The sequence below is a fragment of the Oncorhynchus nerka genome, linkage group LG11 (assembly GCF_034236695.1).
Source record: "Oncorhynchus nerka isolate Pitt River linkage group LG11, Oner_Uvic_2.0, whole genome shotgun sequence".
Lineage (NCBI taxonomy): Eukaryota > Metazoa > Chordata > Actinopteri > Salmoniformes > Salmonidae > Oncorhynchus > Oncorhynchus nerka.
Genome location: NC_088406.1, coordinates 28,496,150 through 28,514,717, shown reverse-complemented (window position 1 = coordinate 28,514,717; position 18,568 = coordinate 28,496,150). Strand labels below are relative to the sequence as shown.

Here is an 18,568-nt window from a genome sequence, read left to right as displayed (position 1 = left end):
TAGCAATGATCAACGACCAATTTGACAGAGCTTGAAGAATTTTGAAAAGAATAATGGGCAAATATTGTACAATCCAGGGGTGCAAAGCTCTTAGAGACTTACCCAAAAAGACTGCCATAGGTGATTCTAACATGACTCAATGGTGTAAATACTTATGTAAATAAGATATTTCTGTATTTAATATTCAATACATTTGCCAAATTGTCTAATAACATGTTTTCACTTTGTCATTATAAACAAATCTATTTAATTAATTTAGAATTCAGGCTGTAACACAACAAAATGTGGAATAAGTCAAGGGGTACGAATACTTTCTGAAGGAACTGTACATTATCAAAATCTGACTGGATCACTTCTGGACATGAGTTTGTCCCCCCCTAACACCCACCCTGGCCTACTGACCAAGCCCCCATGCTCAAAACGGGGGTGATACTGAGTGACAGCTACCACAGGGAACAGCCCATGTATCGACAGCAGACGTTTGTTCCCATGATCGGTCCCTGATAGGCAATTGAATTTGTCAGTGACCCTAAACAATTGCTGGGACGAGGATCAGCAGACTTCCCTTCCCCTGGCCTCCCGCTGCCCATCCTGATCGATAAGGACCCGATCGATAGCCAGTGACCGATATTGATCACTCTGTCCTGTCTGCTGTCTGTTCCCTTCCCAGCAGCCAGCAGCACAGGATTGGCGTGAGAGGGAGGTAGTGGGTGCGGGAGTGCACCTTCCTCCCCCTCACTTGTTGAGTACAGCCCAACAGACACACAGATGTTCAGTAAAGGACATGAGCGTAGACACAAAGTTGGCCACGTCCTCCCTCTCACACACTTTAATCAAGCCACAAAGAATGCAGATCTAATCATTTCAAACCACCTGATCTTTTATTTCAGGGATGAACCAGATGTATTTTCCAATAAGACATGAAGAGCATTGCTGTGTCTCTGGGGCAGCAGGTGAGAGTGGGCGTAGAGACTCGATGCATCAGCTGCTGTGGTCGCCAGTCTCATACTACTCCTATATAGTTGTTTCTGTAAACAGGTCTCAGAGTTAATCAGATTTACAAAACCCCACCTGAGGGGCACTCTAGACCCCCAAACAGACATCATGGACGTCAGGCCAGTCAGCTGCAGTCCCCCTCTTAACCCCCCTCCACCCTTCGCTCCAGCCCCCTCGTCACATATGGTCGAGGACGTTCCTCCTAACGAGATAGGCCTGACAAATGTAAGAGACAGGCATAGCAGTGTTCCGCCGGTGAATGAATCTCCACAGAAAAGCACTTGTGGATAAACTAAGGGGCAGCAGCAACGGTGCGGTGATCCAGCCAGTGAGACCACAGCAGCTGCAGCAATTACAGCCAATTAGCTGCAAATGAAAAGGTTTAAGAGACATTACTTATTGTGCGTTTTCGAAGAGGGACCGTTTTTTGATGGATTTATTTTTACATTTGACTGCTCCACACATGGGTTGGTAAACGTTTGCCTTGGCTGTCTCAGTCTCTCCGAGCCAAGGAGAGTTAGTTAACCGTTGTCGGTAATTAAATGTCTGAACACCCCCTGGAAAAACCTTGAGCTGTCAGGATGTGTTTTAAAGGCAACACTCAGCTAATGTTTAAGGTCTTCTTTGGAGGTTGTGTGGTTTTTAGACATCTCTCTGCGTATCCCCTCCCCCCAACAACGACCCTCTTTTTCACAAAATAACTAACAATGACCTTCTGCAAACAAACATGCGTTACTGAGATTTCCCAGATTCCTGCGCTGCTGCGGTAAACACACACAAGCGGCTGCTGCCGAGACGTTCATTCAGTGCATTGTGAACACAGCTCGGTGTTAATTGCACAGATGACGGTTGGCTTTGAGCCGTGCTGGCCTGCCAGGATGGAGGCTTTTCTTCAGCGAGCCAGCGAGAGGTGCAATTAGAGCCTGATCGATACCGATGCTTCCTTCAGAATTTCTCTATCAATTTCCAATGGAATACACACAAACACAGCAGCCTTGAGCTGTCAAAAGAGGCCCGTTCACTCACCCCACTCCAGGCGAACTTGTTTACGTCACGTAATTGATTTTTTTTTTGTCTTTCAGTAGAAAGTCTGTAGAAGCGACTTAAGTGGACCATTTCACAAAACAACACAACACTGCTGAACATTACACATATACATGGTGTTGGTGCATAAAGGACTCAGAGAAAAAGTATCTCAAGTCTGTCTATTCATATTTAAACCTTTTCACCAAACTAAAACAACTCCGGGAAAAAAAAGAAAACCCTTCTAGCAATGTAGGCTGTGCTTTTAGACGGACACAAACACATATTCAATGCAGAGTGGCTTTCGTCCATGGCAAGAGGTCAACTTCTACTGTGGCCTAAGTGGGGATCATGTGCCTATATTATTATGACTCACTCTAACTCTTGGTGTTGTGTGGTCCAGCCACAGTGTGTAGTACTACATACAGTGCATTCAGAAAGTATTCAGATCCCTTGACCTTTTCCACATTTTGTTAATTAAGTTACAGCCTTATTCTAAAACGGATTGAATAGATATCAATCTACACACAATACCCCATAATGACAAAGCAAAAACTGGTTTTTAGAAACTTGCATGAACATGTTTAAAAATAATAATTAAATAGCACATTTTATATAAGTATTCAGACCTTTTACTCAGTACTTTGTGAAGCACCTTCGGCAACGATTACAGCCTTGAGTCTTCTTGGGTATGACGCTACTGTCACACCCTGACCATAGTTTGCTTTGTATGTTTCTATGTTTGTTTGGTCAGGGTGTGATCTGAGTGGGCATTCTATGTTGTGTGTCTAGTTGGCCTGTTTCTGTGTTTGGCCTGATATGGTTCTCAATCAGAGGCAGGTGTTAGTCATTGTCTCTGATTGGGAACCATATTTAGGTAGCCTGGGTTTCACTGTGTGTTTGTGGGTGATTGTTCCTGTCTTTGTGTTTTGCACCAGATAGGGCTGTTTTGAGTTCTCACATTTATTGTTTTCGTTTATTCATGTATAGTGTCTTAAATTAAAGAAACATGAATAACCACCACGCTGCGTTTTGGTCCGCCTCTCTTTCACCAGAAAACCCTGACAGCTACAAGCTTGGCACACCTGTACTTGGGGAGTTTCTCCCATTCTTCTCTGCAGATACTCTCAAGCTCTGTCAGGTTGGATGGGGAGCGTCGCTGCAAAGATATTTTCAGGTCTCTCCAGAGATGTTCAATTGGGTTCATGTCTGGGTTCTGTCTGGGCCACTCAGAGACTTATCCTGAAGCCACTCCTGTGTTGTCTTGGCTGTGTGCTTAGGGCCATTGTCCTGTTGTAAGGTGAACCTTCCTCCCCGTCTGAGGTCCTGAGGCTCTGGAGCAGATTTTCATTGAGGGTCTCTCTGTATTACGCTTCGTGCATTTTTCCCTCGATCCTGACTAGTCTTCCAGTCCTTGCTGCTGAAGAACATCCCCACAGCATGATGCTTCCAACACCATGCTTCACCATAGGGATGGTGCCAGGTTTCCTCCAGATTTGATGCTTTGCAATCAGGTAAAAGAGTGGTTTCATCAGACCAGAGGAGATCAGAGATCTTGTTTCTCATGGTCAGAGTCCTTTAGGTGCCTTTTGGCCAACTCCAAGCAGGCTGTCATGAGCCTTTTAATGATTAGTGGCTTCTGTCTGGCCACTCTACCATAAAGGCCGGATTGGTGGAGTGCTGCAGAGAAGGTTATCCTTCTATCTCCACAGAAGAACTCTGGAGTTCTGTTAAAGTGACCATCGGGTTCGTGGTCACCTCCCTGAACAAGGCCCGTTTCCCCCATTGCTGTTTGGCCGTTAGGCCAGCTCTAAGAAGCGTCTTGGTGGTTCCAAACTTCTTCCATTTAAGAATGATTTTCATTTTTTTTTATTTAACCTCTTTTTAACTAGGCAAGTCAGTTAACAACAAATTCTTAGTAAATGAGGCCATTGGGTTTTTGGGAACCTTCAATGCTGCAGATTTTTTGGTACACTTCCACAACAGATCTGTGCCTCGACACAATCCTGTCTCGGCATTCCACGGACAATTCCTTCGACCTCATGGCTTGATTTTTGCTCAGACATGCACTGTCAATTGTGGGACGTATATACAGTTGAAGTCGGAAGTTTATATACACCTTAGCCAAATACATTTAAACTCAGTTTTTCACAATTCCTGACATTTAATCCTAGTAAAAATACCTGTTTTAGGTCAGTTACAAGCACCACTTTATTTTAAGAATGTGAAATGTCAGAATAATAGTAGAGAGAATTAATTATTTCAGCTTTTATTTCTTTCATCACATTCCCAGTGGTTCAGAAGTTTACATCCACTCAATTAGTATTTGGTTGCATTGTCTTTAAATGGTTTAACTTGAGTCAAATGTTTTGGATAACCTTCCAAAAGCTTCCCACAATAAGTTGGGTGAATTTTGGCCAATTCCTCCATACAGTGCTGGTGTAACTGAGTCAGGTTTGTAAGGCCTCCTTGCTCGCACATGCTTTTTCAGTTCTGCCCACATATTTTCTATGGGATTGAGGTCAGGGCTTTGTGATGGCCACTCCAATACCTTGACTTCGTTGTCCTTAAGCTATTTTGGCACAACTTTGGAAGTATGCTTTGGGTCATTGTCCATTTGGAAGACCCATTTTTGACCAAGCATTAACTTCCTGACTGATGTCTTGAGATGTTGCTTCAATATATCCACTATGTTCCTACCTCATGATGCCATCTATTTTGTGAAGTGCACCAGTCCCTCCTACAGCAAAGCACCCCCACAACATGATGCTGCCACCCCATGCTTCACGGATGGGATGGTGTATGTAAATGTAAATGTGTTCTTCAGCTTGCAAGCCTCCCCCTTTTTCCTCCAAACATAATGATGGTCATTATGGCCAAACAGTTCTATTTCTGTTTCATCAGACCAGAGGACATTTCTCCAAAAAGTACCATTTTTGTCCCCATGTGCAGTTGCAAACCGTAGTCTGGCTTTTTTAATGGTGGTTTTGGAGCAGTGGCTTCTTCCTTGCTGAGCGGCCTTTCAGGTTATGTCGATATAGGACTCGTTTTACGTGGATATAGATACTTTTAAACCTGTTTCCTCCAGCATCTTCACAAGGTCCTTTGCTGTTGTTCTGGGATTGACTTGCACTTTTCTCACCAAAGTACGTTAATCTCTAGGAGACAGAACGCCTCTCCTTCCTGAGCGGTAGAACGGCTGCGTGGTCCCATGGTGTTTATACTTGCGTACTATTGTTTGTACAGATGAACGTGGTACCTTCAGGCGTTTGGAAATTGCTCCAAAGGATTAACCAGATTTGTGGAAGTCTAGAATTTTTTTCTGAGGTCTTGGCTGATTTCTTTTGATTTTCCCATGATGTCAAGCAAAGAGGCACTGAGTTTGAAGGTAGGCATTGAAATACATCAACAGGTACACCTCCAATTGATTCAAAGTATGTCAATTAGCCTATCAGAAGCCTTTAAAGCCATGACATATTTTTTCTGGACTTTTCCAAGCTGTTTAAAGGCACAGTCAACTTAGTGTATGTAAACTTCTGACCCACTGGAATTGTGATACAGTGAATTATAAAGGAAATAATCTGTCTGTGAACAATTGTTGGAAAAAAATGACTTGTGTCCTGCACAAAGTAGATGTCCTAACCGACTTGCCAAAACTATAGTTTGTTAACAAGAAATGTGTGTTGTGGTTGAAAAACAAGTTTTAATGACTCCAACCTAAGTGTATGTAAACTCCGACTTCAACTGTACATTCAGATGTGTGCCTTTCCAAATCAAGTCCAATCAATTGAATTTACCTCAAGTGGATGCCAATCAAGTTGTAGAAACATCACAAGGATGATCAATGGAAACAGGATGCACCTGAGCTCAATTGAGTCTCATAACAAAGGGTCTGAATACTTATGTAAATAAGGTAGTTCTGATTTCTATTTTGAATACAAAATCTAAAAACCTGTTTTCTATTTGTCATTGTGGGGTATCGTGTATAGAATGATGGGGAAATGCTTTTATTGAGTCCATTTTAGAATAAGGCTGTAACATAACAAAATGTGGGAAAAGGCAAGGTCTGAATACTGTCCGAATGCAATGTATATCTATACTATTGTGTTGTATGCCAAGTGGATGAGTAGGGAACAATACAGAGTGACTGCAGTAAAATAACAATTCATCCGGCCTGACAGCAAGAAAGACATACAGATATACAACTCAACCTGCCTGCCGGCAAGAAAGAAATACAGTGGGGCAAAAAAGTATTTAGTCAGCCACCAATTGTGCAAGTTCCCCCACTTAAAAAGATGAGAGAGGCCTGTCATTTTCATCATAGGTACACTTAACTATGACAGACAAAATGAGAACAAAAAAAAATCCAGAAAATCACATTGTAGGACTTTTAATGAATGTATTTGCAAGTTATGGTGGAAAATAAGTATTTGGTCAAAAGTTTATCTCAATACTTTGTTATATACCCTTTGTTGGTAATGACGGAGGTCAAACGTTTTCTGTAAGTCTTCACAGGGTTTTCACACACTGTTGCTGGTATTTTGGCCCATTCCTCCATGCAGATCTCCTCTAGAGCAGTGATGTTTTGGGGCTGTTGCTGGGCAACACAGACTTTCAACTCCCCCCAAAGATTTTCTATTGGGTTGAGATCTGGAGACTGGCTAGGCCACTCCAGGACCTTGAAATGCTTCTTATGAAGCCACTCCTTCGTTGCCCGGGCGGTGTGTTTGGGATCATTGTCATGCTGAAAGACCCAGCCACATTTCATCTTCAATGCCCTTGCTGATGGAAGGAGGTTTTCACTTAAAATCTCATGATACATGGCCCCATTCATTCTTTCCTTTACACGGATCAGTCGTCCTGGTCCCTTTGCAGAAAAACAGCCCCAAAGCATGATGTTTCCACCCCCATGCACAGTAGGTATGGTGTTCTTTGGATGCAACTCAGCATTCTTTGTCCTCCAAACACGACGAGTTGGTTTTTACCAAAAAGTTATATTTTGGTTTCATCTGACCATATGACATTCTCCCAATCTTCTTCTGGATCATTCAAATGCTCTCTAGCAAACTTCAGACGGGCCTGGACATGTACTGGCTTAAGCAGGGGGACACGTCTGGCACTGCAGGATTTGAGTCCCTGGCGGCGTAGTGTGTTACTGATGGTATGCTTTGTTACTTTGGTCCCAGCTCTCTGCAGATCATTCACTAGGTCCCCCCATGTGGTTCTGGGATTTTTGCTCACCGTTCTTGTGATCATTTTGACCCCACGGGGTGAGAGCTTGCGTGGAGCCCCAGATCGAGGGAGATTATCAGTGGTCTTGTATGTCTTCCATTTCCTAATAATTGTTCCCACAGTTGATTTCTTCAAACCAAGCTGCTTACCTATTGCAGATTCAGTCTTCCCAGCCTGGTGCAGGTCTACAATTTTATTTCTGGTGCCCTTTGACAGCTCTTTGGTCTTCGCCATAGTGGAGTTTGGAGTGTGACTGTTTGAGGTTGTGCACAGGTGTCTTTTATACTGATAACAAGTTCAAACAGGTGCCATTAATACAGGTAATGAGTGGAGGACAGAGGAGCCTCTTAAAGAAGAAGTTACAGGTCTGTGAGAGCCAGAAATCTTGCTTGTTTGTAGGTGACCAAATACTTATTTTCCACCATAATTTGCAAATAAATTCATTAAAAATCCTACAATGTGATTTTCTGGATTTTTTTTCTCATTTTGTCTGTCATAGTTGAAGTGTACCTATGATGAAAATTACAGGCCTCACATATTTTTAAGTGGGAGAACTTGCACAATTGGTGGCTGACTAAATACTTTTTTGCCCCACTGTACAGATATACAGCTCAACCTGACTGCCAGCAAGAAAGAGATACAGATATACAACTCAACCTGCCTGCCGGCAAGAAAGAGATACAGATATACAACTCATACCTGCCTGCCGGCAAGAAAGAGATACAGATATACAACTCAACCTGCCTGCCGGCAAGAAAGAGATACAGATATACAACTCAACCTGCCTGTCGGCAAGAAAGAGATACAGATATACAACTCAACCTGCCTGCCGGCAAGAAAGAGATACAGATATACAACTCAACCTGCCTGCCGGCAAGAAAGAGATACAGATATACAACTCAACCTGCCTGTCGGCAGGAAAGAGATACAGATATACAACTCAACCTGCCTGTCGGCAGGAAAGAGATACAGATATACAACTCAACCTGCCTGTCGGCAGGAAAGAGATACAGATATACAACTCAACCTGCCTGCCGGCAAGAAAGAGATACAGATATACAACTCAACCTGCCTGTCGGCAGGAAAGAGATACAGATATACAACTCAACCTGCCTGTCGGCAGGAAAGAGATACAGATATACAACTCAACCTGCCTGTCGGCAGGAAAGAGATACAGATATACAACTCAACCTGCCTGTCGGCAGGAAAGAGATACAGATATACAACTCAACCTGCCTGTCGGCAAGAAAGAGATACAGATATACAACTCAACCTGCCTGTCGGCAAGAGAGAGATACAGATATACAACTCAACCTGCCTGTCGGCAGGAAAGAGATACAGATATACAACTCAACCTGCCTGTCGGCAGGAAAGAGATACAGATATACAACTCAACCTGCCTGTCGGCAAGAAAGAGATACAGATATACAACTCAACCTGCCTGTCGGCAGGAAAGAGATACAGATATACAACTCAACCTGCCTGTCGGCAGGAAAGAGATACAGATATACAACTCAACCTGCCTGTCGGCAAGAAAGAGATACAGATATACAACTCAACCTGCCTGTCGGCAAGAAAGAGATACAGATATACAACTCAACCTGCCTGTCGGCAAGAAAGAGATACAGATATACAACTCAACCTGCCTGTCGGCAAGAAAGAGCTACAGATATACAACTCAACCTGCCTGTCGGCAGGAAAGAGATACAGATATACAACTCAACCTGCCTGTCGGCAAGAAAGAGATACAGATATACAACTCAACCTGCCTGCAAGAAAGAGATACAGATATACAACTCAACCTGCCTGTCGGCAAGAAAGAGATACAGATATACAACTCATACCTGCCTGCCGGCAAGAAAGAGATACAGATATACAACTCAACCTGCCTGTCGGCAAGAAAGAGATACAGATATACAACTCAACCTGCCTGTCGGCAAGAAAGAGATACAGATATACAACTCAACCTGCCTGTCGGCAAGAAAGAGATACAGATATACAACTCAACCTGCCTGTCGGCAAGAAATGCAGACAGATATCATTATACAATTAAACCCAGTTCAATCCAAAAGCTTTTAGTGTCCATGTTAGAGAGATATTGGAATTTGTCTCCGATTTGCACACACAGACCCAGAACACAAGGTGATTCAGCTTCTTAATGCTGTCCTCCATCATATGTAGTATGCCCTGATGACTGAGGTATCTCTGCCCTCTCTTCTTTAGTAAGCCAACTAAATAGGCTAGCCTTAGTGTAGAACAGGGATTCCAGTTGTACCTTTTCCATTTGAAAAGCAACAGAACACCACATTGAAGGACTATCAGCCCTGCAATGGGATTGACTGTTCACCTTCAGTAAATACCCTCAATAACTCATAGTAAATCACACAAGTAAAACAAGACAATGCACTTATTTCAGAGTATCTAATTGCCAATTAGTAACCCAATTGCAAAATGCTATAGTTTTTGCCTAATTGATAGCTTTTACAGCAATAACCTTCCTGGTAGGCTGCCTTTACCCTGGCAGTCCCTCGCAGCAAGCCACATTTTACCTCATTAGATTACTGCAAATTGCAGAAAATGGGAAATGGGTTCATCTACCTAAGTGGTGTGATTGAATGTATGTTTATGAAGCTTTTATGAAAGCAACATTTCTTCTCGCCATGTCTGTTTCTCGTTGATTTCCAGACACAGTGGGAAACCACTATGCTAATTACAACGTGAACAGAACAGGGAAACCTTTTACACGATATACAAACTCAGATCAAGTCTAGCTAAAGTACAATCTCAAAATACTGGTGACTATTAAAAACACATTAGGGATCTTGGTGTGATGTCAACTTTACTTATCAACTTCACAAATAATCAGACCTCTGTGATCTCTATTCGTATTACTGCTAATGTCTCCATTTCAATTACTAGTCAAAGGAATCCCTACTTTATTTCCCACCATTGGTGATTATAAACTCTCAGTGGAACGATGTGACGTGGTGTACAGCAGTAGACCTCCTCAGAGAAATGGGGGGGGGGGGTATATATGACAGAGAAAGGTGTGAGCCACGATTCTGCCACTTTGCGGCGCATCATATTTGTAAACATTGTTAATCACAGATTAGCAGATTACAAAATAACAAGACCCAGAGGATGATTCTATTTATCGACTTCCTCTGTTACGGATAAGGGCTGGGCTGGAAGTGTGTGTGAAGGGATGCACATTGCCTGAGGAAGAGAGGTCTGAATTTGAATAAACCAACACTCTTTTGTTGCCACCCACCCACAATCCAGTGTTGCTCCAAACCCCCAACCGAGGCCAGGCACCATCACCAGAGCTACTCTCCTACCTGACAGTTACCAGCAGTACCAAGTCCACACCCCCTGCTCCTAGTACCATACACTCCCATTAATATTACATCACAACATCTCTCCCTCGATCACACGTCTTAAAAATAACTAAAAAGCTTAAAAACATTGATAAACCAGACATGCACACACAAAATGTTACATACTCACACAAACCAATATTGTACTCTCTCTATACATTTTATAGTATGCATAATGCCCAAAGAAGGCGATCATAAAGGTTCAATGGGTTCAGTTGGGTCTAATAAGCGTCCCTGACATGGCATGATGCTAGCATCATCTCTTAACATAAACAATTGGACGTCTAGGCTCTGAGGTGTGATAAATATAAAGCATATTCGGCAGAACAACAGCCAGAGTAACACATTGCCTCAGCATAAGGCATCCATCCATGGTAGATCTGAGGAACTTATAAAAGGCAGACAGTAGCACGCATGCATGTCAAGAACTCAGTCTTTTGTCACTTCAACGTGGCCCCTGCAGTTGCCGAGGAAACCGCTGCTCTGCGTTGCCACGGCGCACATACAGAGTGATGTGGATGCCACGGTTCAGTGATCCAGGGGCCGTCCACTACTCTTCCTCATCCTACTCCTTCCTTCTGTCCTGAATGCTCTGCCATAGAACAGACCACACCACACATCCACCACTGCCCAGATATAACAGTACCTTCTGTCTTTGTGTTTATAGATTTGCTGAGCACCCTGTGCAAGGTTTCCACCAGTTATTTTCAAAAGACAAGAGCAAGAGAAAAAATACATGTTTTTTTACACCAAAACATAAAGTTGTCTTCTCTCCACCATTGTCATCTTTTTTGTAATGCATTTTATATTGTATTGTCTTCTGAAAATAACAGATGCACTCAGTAAATCAGGCCTGTAGTATGTAAATCAATCAGGGCCCTCTATGTTAATTGATAGCTAGCTAATTGAAGCACTAATCCAGTCACTAAGTACTGTACTGCCTCCTGGCCTCTGCTTGGGAGTATGTCCACAGTAAACAGCAAGAACAGAGCAGGTCATCAATGCCTCGTTTCTTAACCCATGGAGGGGAGAGGGTGACAGAATACCTATCAACTCTAGAATACCTATCAACTCTAGAATACCTATCAACTACAGAATACCTATCAACTACAGAATACCTATCAACTAGCTGCAGATCTGAGACTAGGAGGAATAATATTACCACTCTGTTAGAGGAGAGCAGAGTGTAGGACAGGGGTCTCCTGCTTCAGTCCTGGAGAGCTACTGGGCAGGCAGGTGTTTGTTACAGCTTGGCACTTAAATACCTGATTCACATAATTGCAATTGAAAAAGAATGCCACTGAATGGGACCGAGAGCACGACATCACTAGAAATTAGGCCTATAAAAAATAGAAATGTGTTCAGGAACTGCCTACTTGTGTTAATTCTTCTGTGGACTGAGATAGTATAGTACAGAGACTGTAGAGAGGGGCTTGATAACTATTGGATCTGAGGTGAACAGAACAGGACAGGAAGTTCACCACTGTGCCAGTCTGTCGTCCCCCACTCTATTCACCTGAGAAAGGAGAAGGACAGTGAGCGAGCGAGCGAAATCGATAGTAGGTGCATGTCTCCCCACACATAACAGAGGTGAAAGTTGAAGCCTGCACCAGAGACTGTCCTCCTGAGTAATTACATGAGCGATGCTCTTAACATACAAAACCTCCCTTTCAAGTGTACCAGTGTTAATAATCAGTGTTCATAATGAACATAATCCATAGGTCAAGGTCCTCGATAACCTTGCTCCAAGCAACAACTGCAAGGAAGGAACGGCATGGTAAATGGCAGTTTCTACAAGAGCAGTGATATTCTACTGCCCCCTGGTGTACAAGGAAAACATGACAGCCACACAGGGGCATGAACACCTACCTACCTGTTCATTGTACACACAGACATACACACATACTATGTTTTCATTCAGAAGCAGAAAGACTATTTGCCATTCTATAAAATTGTTGGTAGATTATCATTTTTGTATGTATATCATTGATAGATTGAAATGTGTAATATATTCTGTTGTGATCTAAAAACAAAAAGTATTTCAAAAAAGAAATGTGTAACATACTGTATCTTCACAATTCACATAGTTAATGGAAAACTAAAGATTAGATAAAGCCTGTAAAAGTTGTGTGTTTCAACAGAAATGTATACATAACACTTGTGTTTGTTTAATAAGTAAACTCCAAAGAAAGTCCATCCTTATAATCTGTATGGAACCCAACCCAAGTAGTACTCCTATCTTTTGCTTAGCCTGTGCTGAACACATGGCGTGTCATAATGACCGAGCAGAATGACTGGCAGCTCCTTCAGTTTCTGCCAGTTCATGGTGAGTATGTAAGTGTAGCTACCCAGTCACAGTGAATGTTATGAATGACCTGACTGACAACTGTGGGAAAGTTCAATCATTAGTCATCAATCCCTAATCTATGACATTGTGCCACAAAACCAGTGTAAATCTTTCTCTTTAAAAGCACACAAGTATAAACATATATCAGTACAGCACTTTCTTCTTCAGAAAACATTCCTCCACTGAATATTGTGAGACAAGCACATGGTATAAGTCCATCTTTGGACCTGTATTAAGGCCTCCTTCAAAAAGGCACATCAGTCATCGGAAAGTGACTTTTTTCACTGGAAGTGTTATCCCTCTGTGCTGTTAGTTCACTGGAAGTGTTATCCCTCTGTGCTGTCAGTTCACTGGAAGTGTTATCCCTCTGTGCTGTTAAAGGTGTTAGTTCACTGGAAGTGTTATCCCTCTGTGCTGTTAAAGGTGTTAGTTCACTGGAAGTGTTATTCTCTGTGCTGTTAAAGGTGTTTGTTCACTGGAAGTGTTATCCCTCTGTGCTGTTAAAGGTGTTTGTTCACTGGAAGTGTTATCCCTCTGTGCTGTTAAAGGTGTTTGTTCACTGGAAGTGTTATCCATCTGTGCTGTTAAAGGTGTTAGTTCACTGGCAGTGTTATCCCTCTGTGCTGTTAAAGGTGTTAGTTCACTGGAAGTGTTATCCCTCTGTGCTGTTAAAGGTGTTTGTTCACTGGAAGTGTTATCCCTCTGTGCTGTTAAAGGTATTTGTTCACTGGAAGTGTTATCCCTCTGTGCTGTTAAAGGTGTTTGTTCACTGGAAGTGTTATCCCTCTGTGCTGTTAAATGTGTTTGTTCACTGGAAGTGTTATCCCTCTGTGCTGTTAAAGGTGTTAGTTCACTGGAAGTGTTATCCCTCTGTGCTGTTAAAGGTGTTTGTTCACTGGAAGTGTTATCCCTCTGTGCTGTTAAAGGTGTTTGTTCACTGGAAGTGTTATCCCTCTGTGCTGTTAAAGGTGTTTGTTCACTGGAAGTGTTATCCCTCTGTGCTGTTAAAGGTGTTTGTTCACTGGAAGTGTTATCCCTCTGTGCTGTTAAAGGTGTTTGTTCACTGGAAGTGTTATCCCTCTGTGCTGTTAGTTCACTGGAAGTGTTATCCCTCTGTGCTGTTAAAGGTGTTTGTTCACTGGAAGTGTTATCCCTCTGTGCTGTTAAAGGTGTTTGTTCACTGGAAGTGTTATCCCTCTGTGCTGTTAGTTCACTGGAAGTGTTATCCCTCTGTGCTGTTAAATGTGTTTGTTCACTGGAAGTGTTATCCCTCTGTGCTGTTAAAGGTGTTTGTTCACTGGAAGTGTTATCCCTCTGTGCTGTTAAAGGCCACTGGACCCAAATAGGCAAAGTGAGAGCGAGGACTCCTTCCATCCGTGCAAAAATACAATTGTGAAGTAGTGGTGTAGGAGGACATTATATTAATCACCTGGAATCATTTGTTTATTAACAAAGTCTATTAACTGACATTGCTGACTAAGATCAAGAAATGGTCATTAGAAATGGAACGGAAGTATTTAATAACATTGTGAATGAAATGAATTCCAATATACAAAGCAAAATCATAAGTTACAAGGCATCATTGGTGATAACAAGGCATTAGTCAGAGAGAGAGAGAGTCTTTCACGGACATTATTTACCATTGTTAGAGTGGAGAGTTCAATATCTTGTCAGTATATTCCAAAATCTTTGCCATGGCTAGAATCCCAGTCTCTCAGGGTAGGTTGGATAGCCTCTCACTCACCTCCCACAGCTTCCTAGCCAAAGCATCGTCCCGCCCCTTGGCGCCTACTTCCTGTAGAGCACATGAAGAGAAGTAGCGTCCACTCAGCGGCTCGATCCCCTCTTGGAGGGCACAGTGTAGGGTGGTCTGGGCTCCCCTCTCAGCATCCATGAAGAAAAGCTTAGAGATGGGCTCCAGAAAGAGCCTCTGCCATAGTTTCAGGTTGCGACCAAACTCAGTGTGAATGACCCCTAAATGACAAATGGTAATTTAGTATGGGATAGGATGGAATAGAATAAACCACATTGTCTGCAATGTTTTGCAAACGCAGTACTGCTGTGTAAAAACACACTATACAATACACACTTGACACATACTAGCCATCTGAAACATCAAACAGTCTGCATATAGATTACAGAAAAGCTCAAATGTAAAACCAAGTAAGAAGGATCCCTCCTAGGTTCTCCAAGGCAGAGCAACTGACCTGGGTGGAGGCTGTAGGTGGAGAGCTACTGACCTGGGTGGAGGCTGTAGGTGGAGAACTACTGACCTGGGTGGAGGCTGTAGGTGGTAACGCTGGTCCCCTCCAGGCGGTTGGCCAGCTCCCGGGTGAAGAGCACGTTGCACAGCTTGCTGTGGCAGTAGGCCCTGAAGTTATGCCAGGTGGACTGGCCTGACACCAGGTCCTTGTGGGTACCCAGCAGGGCAAAGTCGACAGAGCCTAGTCGGTGTAGGAGAGCCGACACGTTGACAACACGACTAGGGCCACACTCCTTCAGCCGGTCCAGCAGCAAGCAGGTCAACAGGAAGTGGCCTAAGTGGTTTACCCCAAACACCATGCCGAACCCATCCTCAGTGTAGCCAGGCCCCAGCATTCCTGAAACAAATCACATTTTATTGGTCACATTAGCCGAATACAACAGGTATAGAGAGTACCTTGAAATGCTTACTTATGAGCCCATTCCCAACAATGTAGAGCTAAAAAGTAAGAAAAATATTTGCTAAATAAAAAAAGGAAATAGTAACACAAAATAACAATAACGAGGCTATTTAAAAGGAGTACCAGTACTGAGTCAATGTGGAGGCTATTTAAAAGGAGTACCAGTACTGAGTCAATGTGGAGGCTATTTAAAAGGAGTACCAGTACTGAGTCAATGTGCAGACTATTTAAAAGGAGTACCAGTACTGAGTCAATGTGGAGGCTATTTAAAAGGAGTACCAGTACTGAGTCAATGTGGAGGCTATTTAAAAGGAGTACCAGTACTGAGTCAATGTGGAGGCTATTTAAAAGGAGTACCAGTACTGAGTCAATGTGGAGGCTATTTAAAGGAAGTACCAGTACTGAGTCAATGTGGAGGCTATTTAAAAGGAGTACCAGTACTGAGTCAATGTGGAGGCTATTTAAAAGGAGTACCAGTACTGAGTCAATGTGCAGGCTATTTAAAAGGAGTACCAGTACTGAGTCAATGTGGAGGCTATTTAAAAGGAGTACCAGTACTGAGTCAATGTGCAGGCTATTTAAAAGGAGTACCAGTACTGAGTCAATGTGGAGGCTATTTAAAAGGAGTACCAGTACTGAGTCAATGTGGAGGCTATTTAAAAGGAGTACCAGTACTGAGTCAATGTGCAGGCTATTTAAAAGGAGTACCAGTACTAAGTCAATGTGGAGGCTATTTAAAAGGAGTACCAGTACTGAGTCAATGTGGAGGCTATTTAAAAGGAGTACCAGTACTGAGTCAATGTGGAGGCTATTTAAAGGAAGTACCAGTACTGAGTCAATGTGGAGGCTATTTAAAAGGAGTACCAGTACGGAGTCAATGTGGAGGCTATTTAAAAGGAGTACCAGTACTGAGTCAATGTGGAGGCTATTTAAAGGGAGTACCAGTACTGAGTCAATGTGGAGGCTATTTAAAAGGAGTACCAGTACTGAGTCAATGTGCAGACTATTTAAAAGGAGTACCAGTACTGAGTCAATGTGGAGGCTATTTAAAAGGAGTACCAGTACTGAGTCAATGTGGAGGCTATTTAAAAGGAGTACCTGTACTGAGTCAATGTGCAGGCTATTTAAAAGGAGTACCAGTACTGAGTCAATGTGGAGGCTATTTAAAAGGAGTACCAGTACTGAGTCAATGTGCAGGCTATTTAAAAGGAGTACCAATACTGAGTCAATGTGGAGGCTATTTAAAAGGAGTACCAGTACTGAGTCAATGTGCAGGGGTATGAGGTAGTTGAGGTCATTCAAGGTGACAGACAGTGAGACCAGAGACAGGGAGTAAGGCTACACATAATGTCCACATAAGTATTTCTATATTTGTCTTAAAATGTGTGTATAATTTTGTATTATTCAATAGGGTTCACTGAATAGAGAAAGTATGTTTCATGTATTGGGAATGAATGTTTACATTCCCTCTTTCTCTGCCATACCTGCATTGTTGATGAGCAGGTCCAGTCTGAGTTCAGTCTTCAGGAAGGTTTCAGCAAAGGAGCGAACAGACTTCAGACTGCCCAGATCCAGATGCATGAACACCACCTCATTGCTCCCACTCTCCTATAGAACAGAGGAGGAATCAAACAGTGGATTTCCAACACCATACATTTTCACACAGGGCAAACAAATCCCTGATCAGTATGTATTGAGATGGCTATGCCACAATATAATATTTAGATTATTATGTTATCAATAAGGCTCCTCTAACCCTTCTGATATCATAGACAGCAGCCTCAGCTTTCTGTTTGCTGCGGCAGGCAAGGATGACCCTAGCACCTCTCTTGGCCAAATCCAAAGCAGTAGCCTTTCCAATACCAGTGTTACTCCCTAGGGAACAACAAAACACATGTTAATGTAAAGGTCTTCCACATGAACGCACTTAAAACGTGCGCACACTAAATCAGTCCCCATCACACAGTAAGGCAACAAAATGTGCCTAACTAACCTGTTACAATAGCAGTCTTTCCTTTAAGTGTCACAGAGCTCGTGCATCTTGATCCTCTGATCACATTGTAGTAAAGTATCAAATACAACGCAATCCCTGCTGCCAGAATAGATAGCAAAACCGACATTATTACAGTACCGAGCGTTGTTTCCGAATTCGGGAATGTAATTTAGTTTGAAAGCTATCAAAGTTCAGCTGGCTAACATACGGCATGTGTTGTTTTTGTTTTTATTACGCCCTCAACAGCTTCCGGGTTTCATTTATACCTGCAGTATGGAAGTATTCCACCAGATGTCGTTTTTGTAATCTGCATGAAAATCGGCTCCATATTGAGGGCATAGATCACTTTCAGAGTGAAAATGGAATCCGAGATCAACATCTCAGATTTAAAAAATAAAATAAAACATTAATTTAAAAACCATGCCAATACATGATCACTACATATTAACTACGCTTCAATTGCCCTGCCAATGTTGTTCTTCTCAGGCCATTTTTAAATTTAAAAAATGTAGGTAGGCCTATATGATCACACTAGTAATATATAATATGTGGTATTGCTTGTGAGCCGAGTGAGCATAATAAATCGTTTTTTTACTATACAGATGGCCAGCATCTGATGGTCAGTCTGGGGGGAAGGAGGGAGCAGCCGTGAAGCTGCACCTCACCCGACTCACCGTCCTTCCTCTCTTCCTCCCTCGACTGAGGAAATCGGACAGTCTTCCAATTCCAGCTGAGGACTCAACTCACACTGCATACATTTTGCCTCATGCAGCAATTAATGTTGTTACTCCTATGACCAGAGAAATTGTACTATTCCTCGATATTAAAAAAGACAAATAACCCCGAAAGCATATCGAAACGCACATTTTATGGCTTATAAAACTGTTGAACAAAGTCTTGACAGTGCTACCAATTTAAACATGAATTTACTCATTAA

At 42.6% G+C, this 18,568-nt stretch overlaps 1 protein-coding gene across 1 annotated transcript; it reads right to left on the bottom strand.

The window, feature by feature from the left end:
- Positions 1–14,476: 14,476 nt before the first annotated feature.
- dhrs13a.3 (dehydrogenase/reductase (SDR family) member 13a, duplicate 3) lies at positions 14,477–17,895 on the bottom strand. The gene is made up of 5 exons (XM_029672242.2): positions 17,632–17,895; positions 17,395–17,513; positions 17,123–17,246; positions 15,249–15,575; positions 14,477–14,949 (listed from the first exon to the last, which is right to left on the bottom strand). The coding sequence occupies exons 1-5, from the start codon at positions 17,756–17,758 to the stop codon at positions 14,690–14,692; spliced, it is 957 nt and encodes a 318-aa protein (XP_029528102.1). The 5' UTR covers positions 17,759–17,895; the 3' UTR covers positions 14,477–14,689.
- Positions 17,896–18,568: the final 673 nt, after the last annotated feature.

Coding starts and splice junctions, on each gene's coding strand:
- dhrs13a.3 (XM_029672242.2), bottom strand. CDS start 17,758: ATGTCGGTTTTGCTATCTATTCTGGCAGCAGGGATTGCGTTGTATTTG. Junction 17,247..17,394: donor CTGTCTATGATATCAGAAGG/GTTAGAGGAGCC, acceptor TCTGTTCTATAG/GAGAGTGGGAGCAATGAGGT. Junction 14,950..15,248: donor CACCTACAGCCTCCACCCAG/GTCAGTAGTTCT, acceptor TTTGTCATTTAG/GGGTCATTCACACTGAGTTT.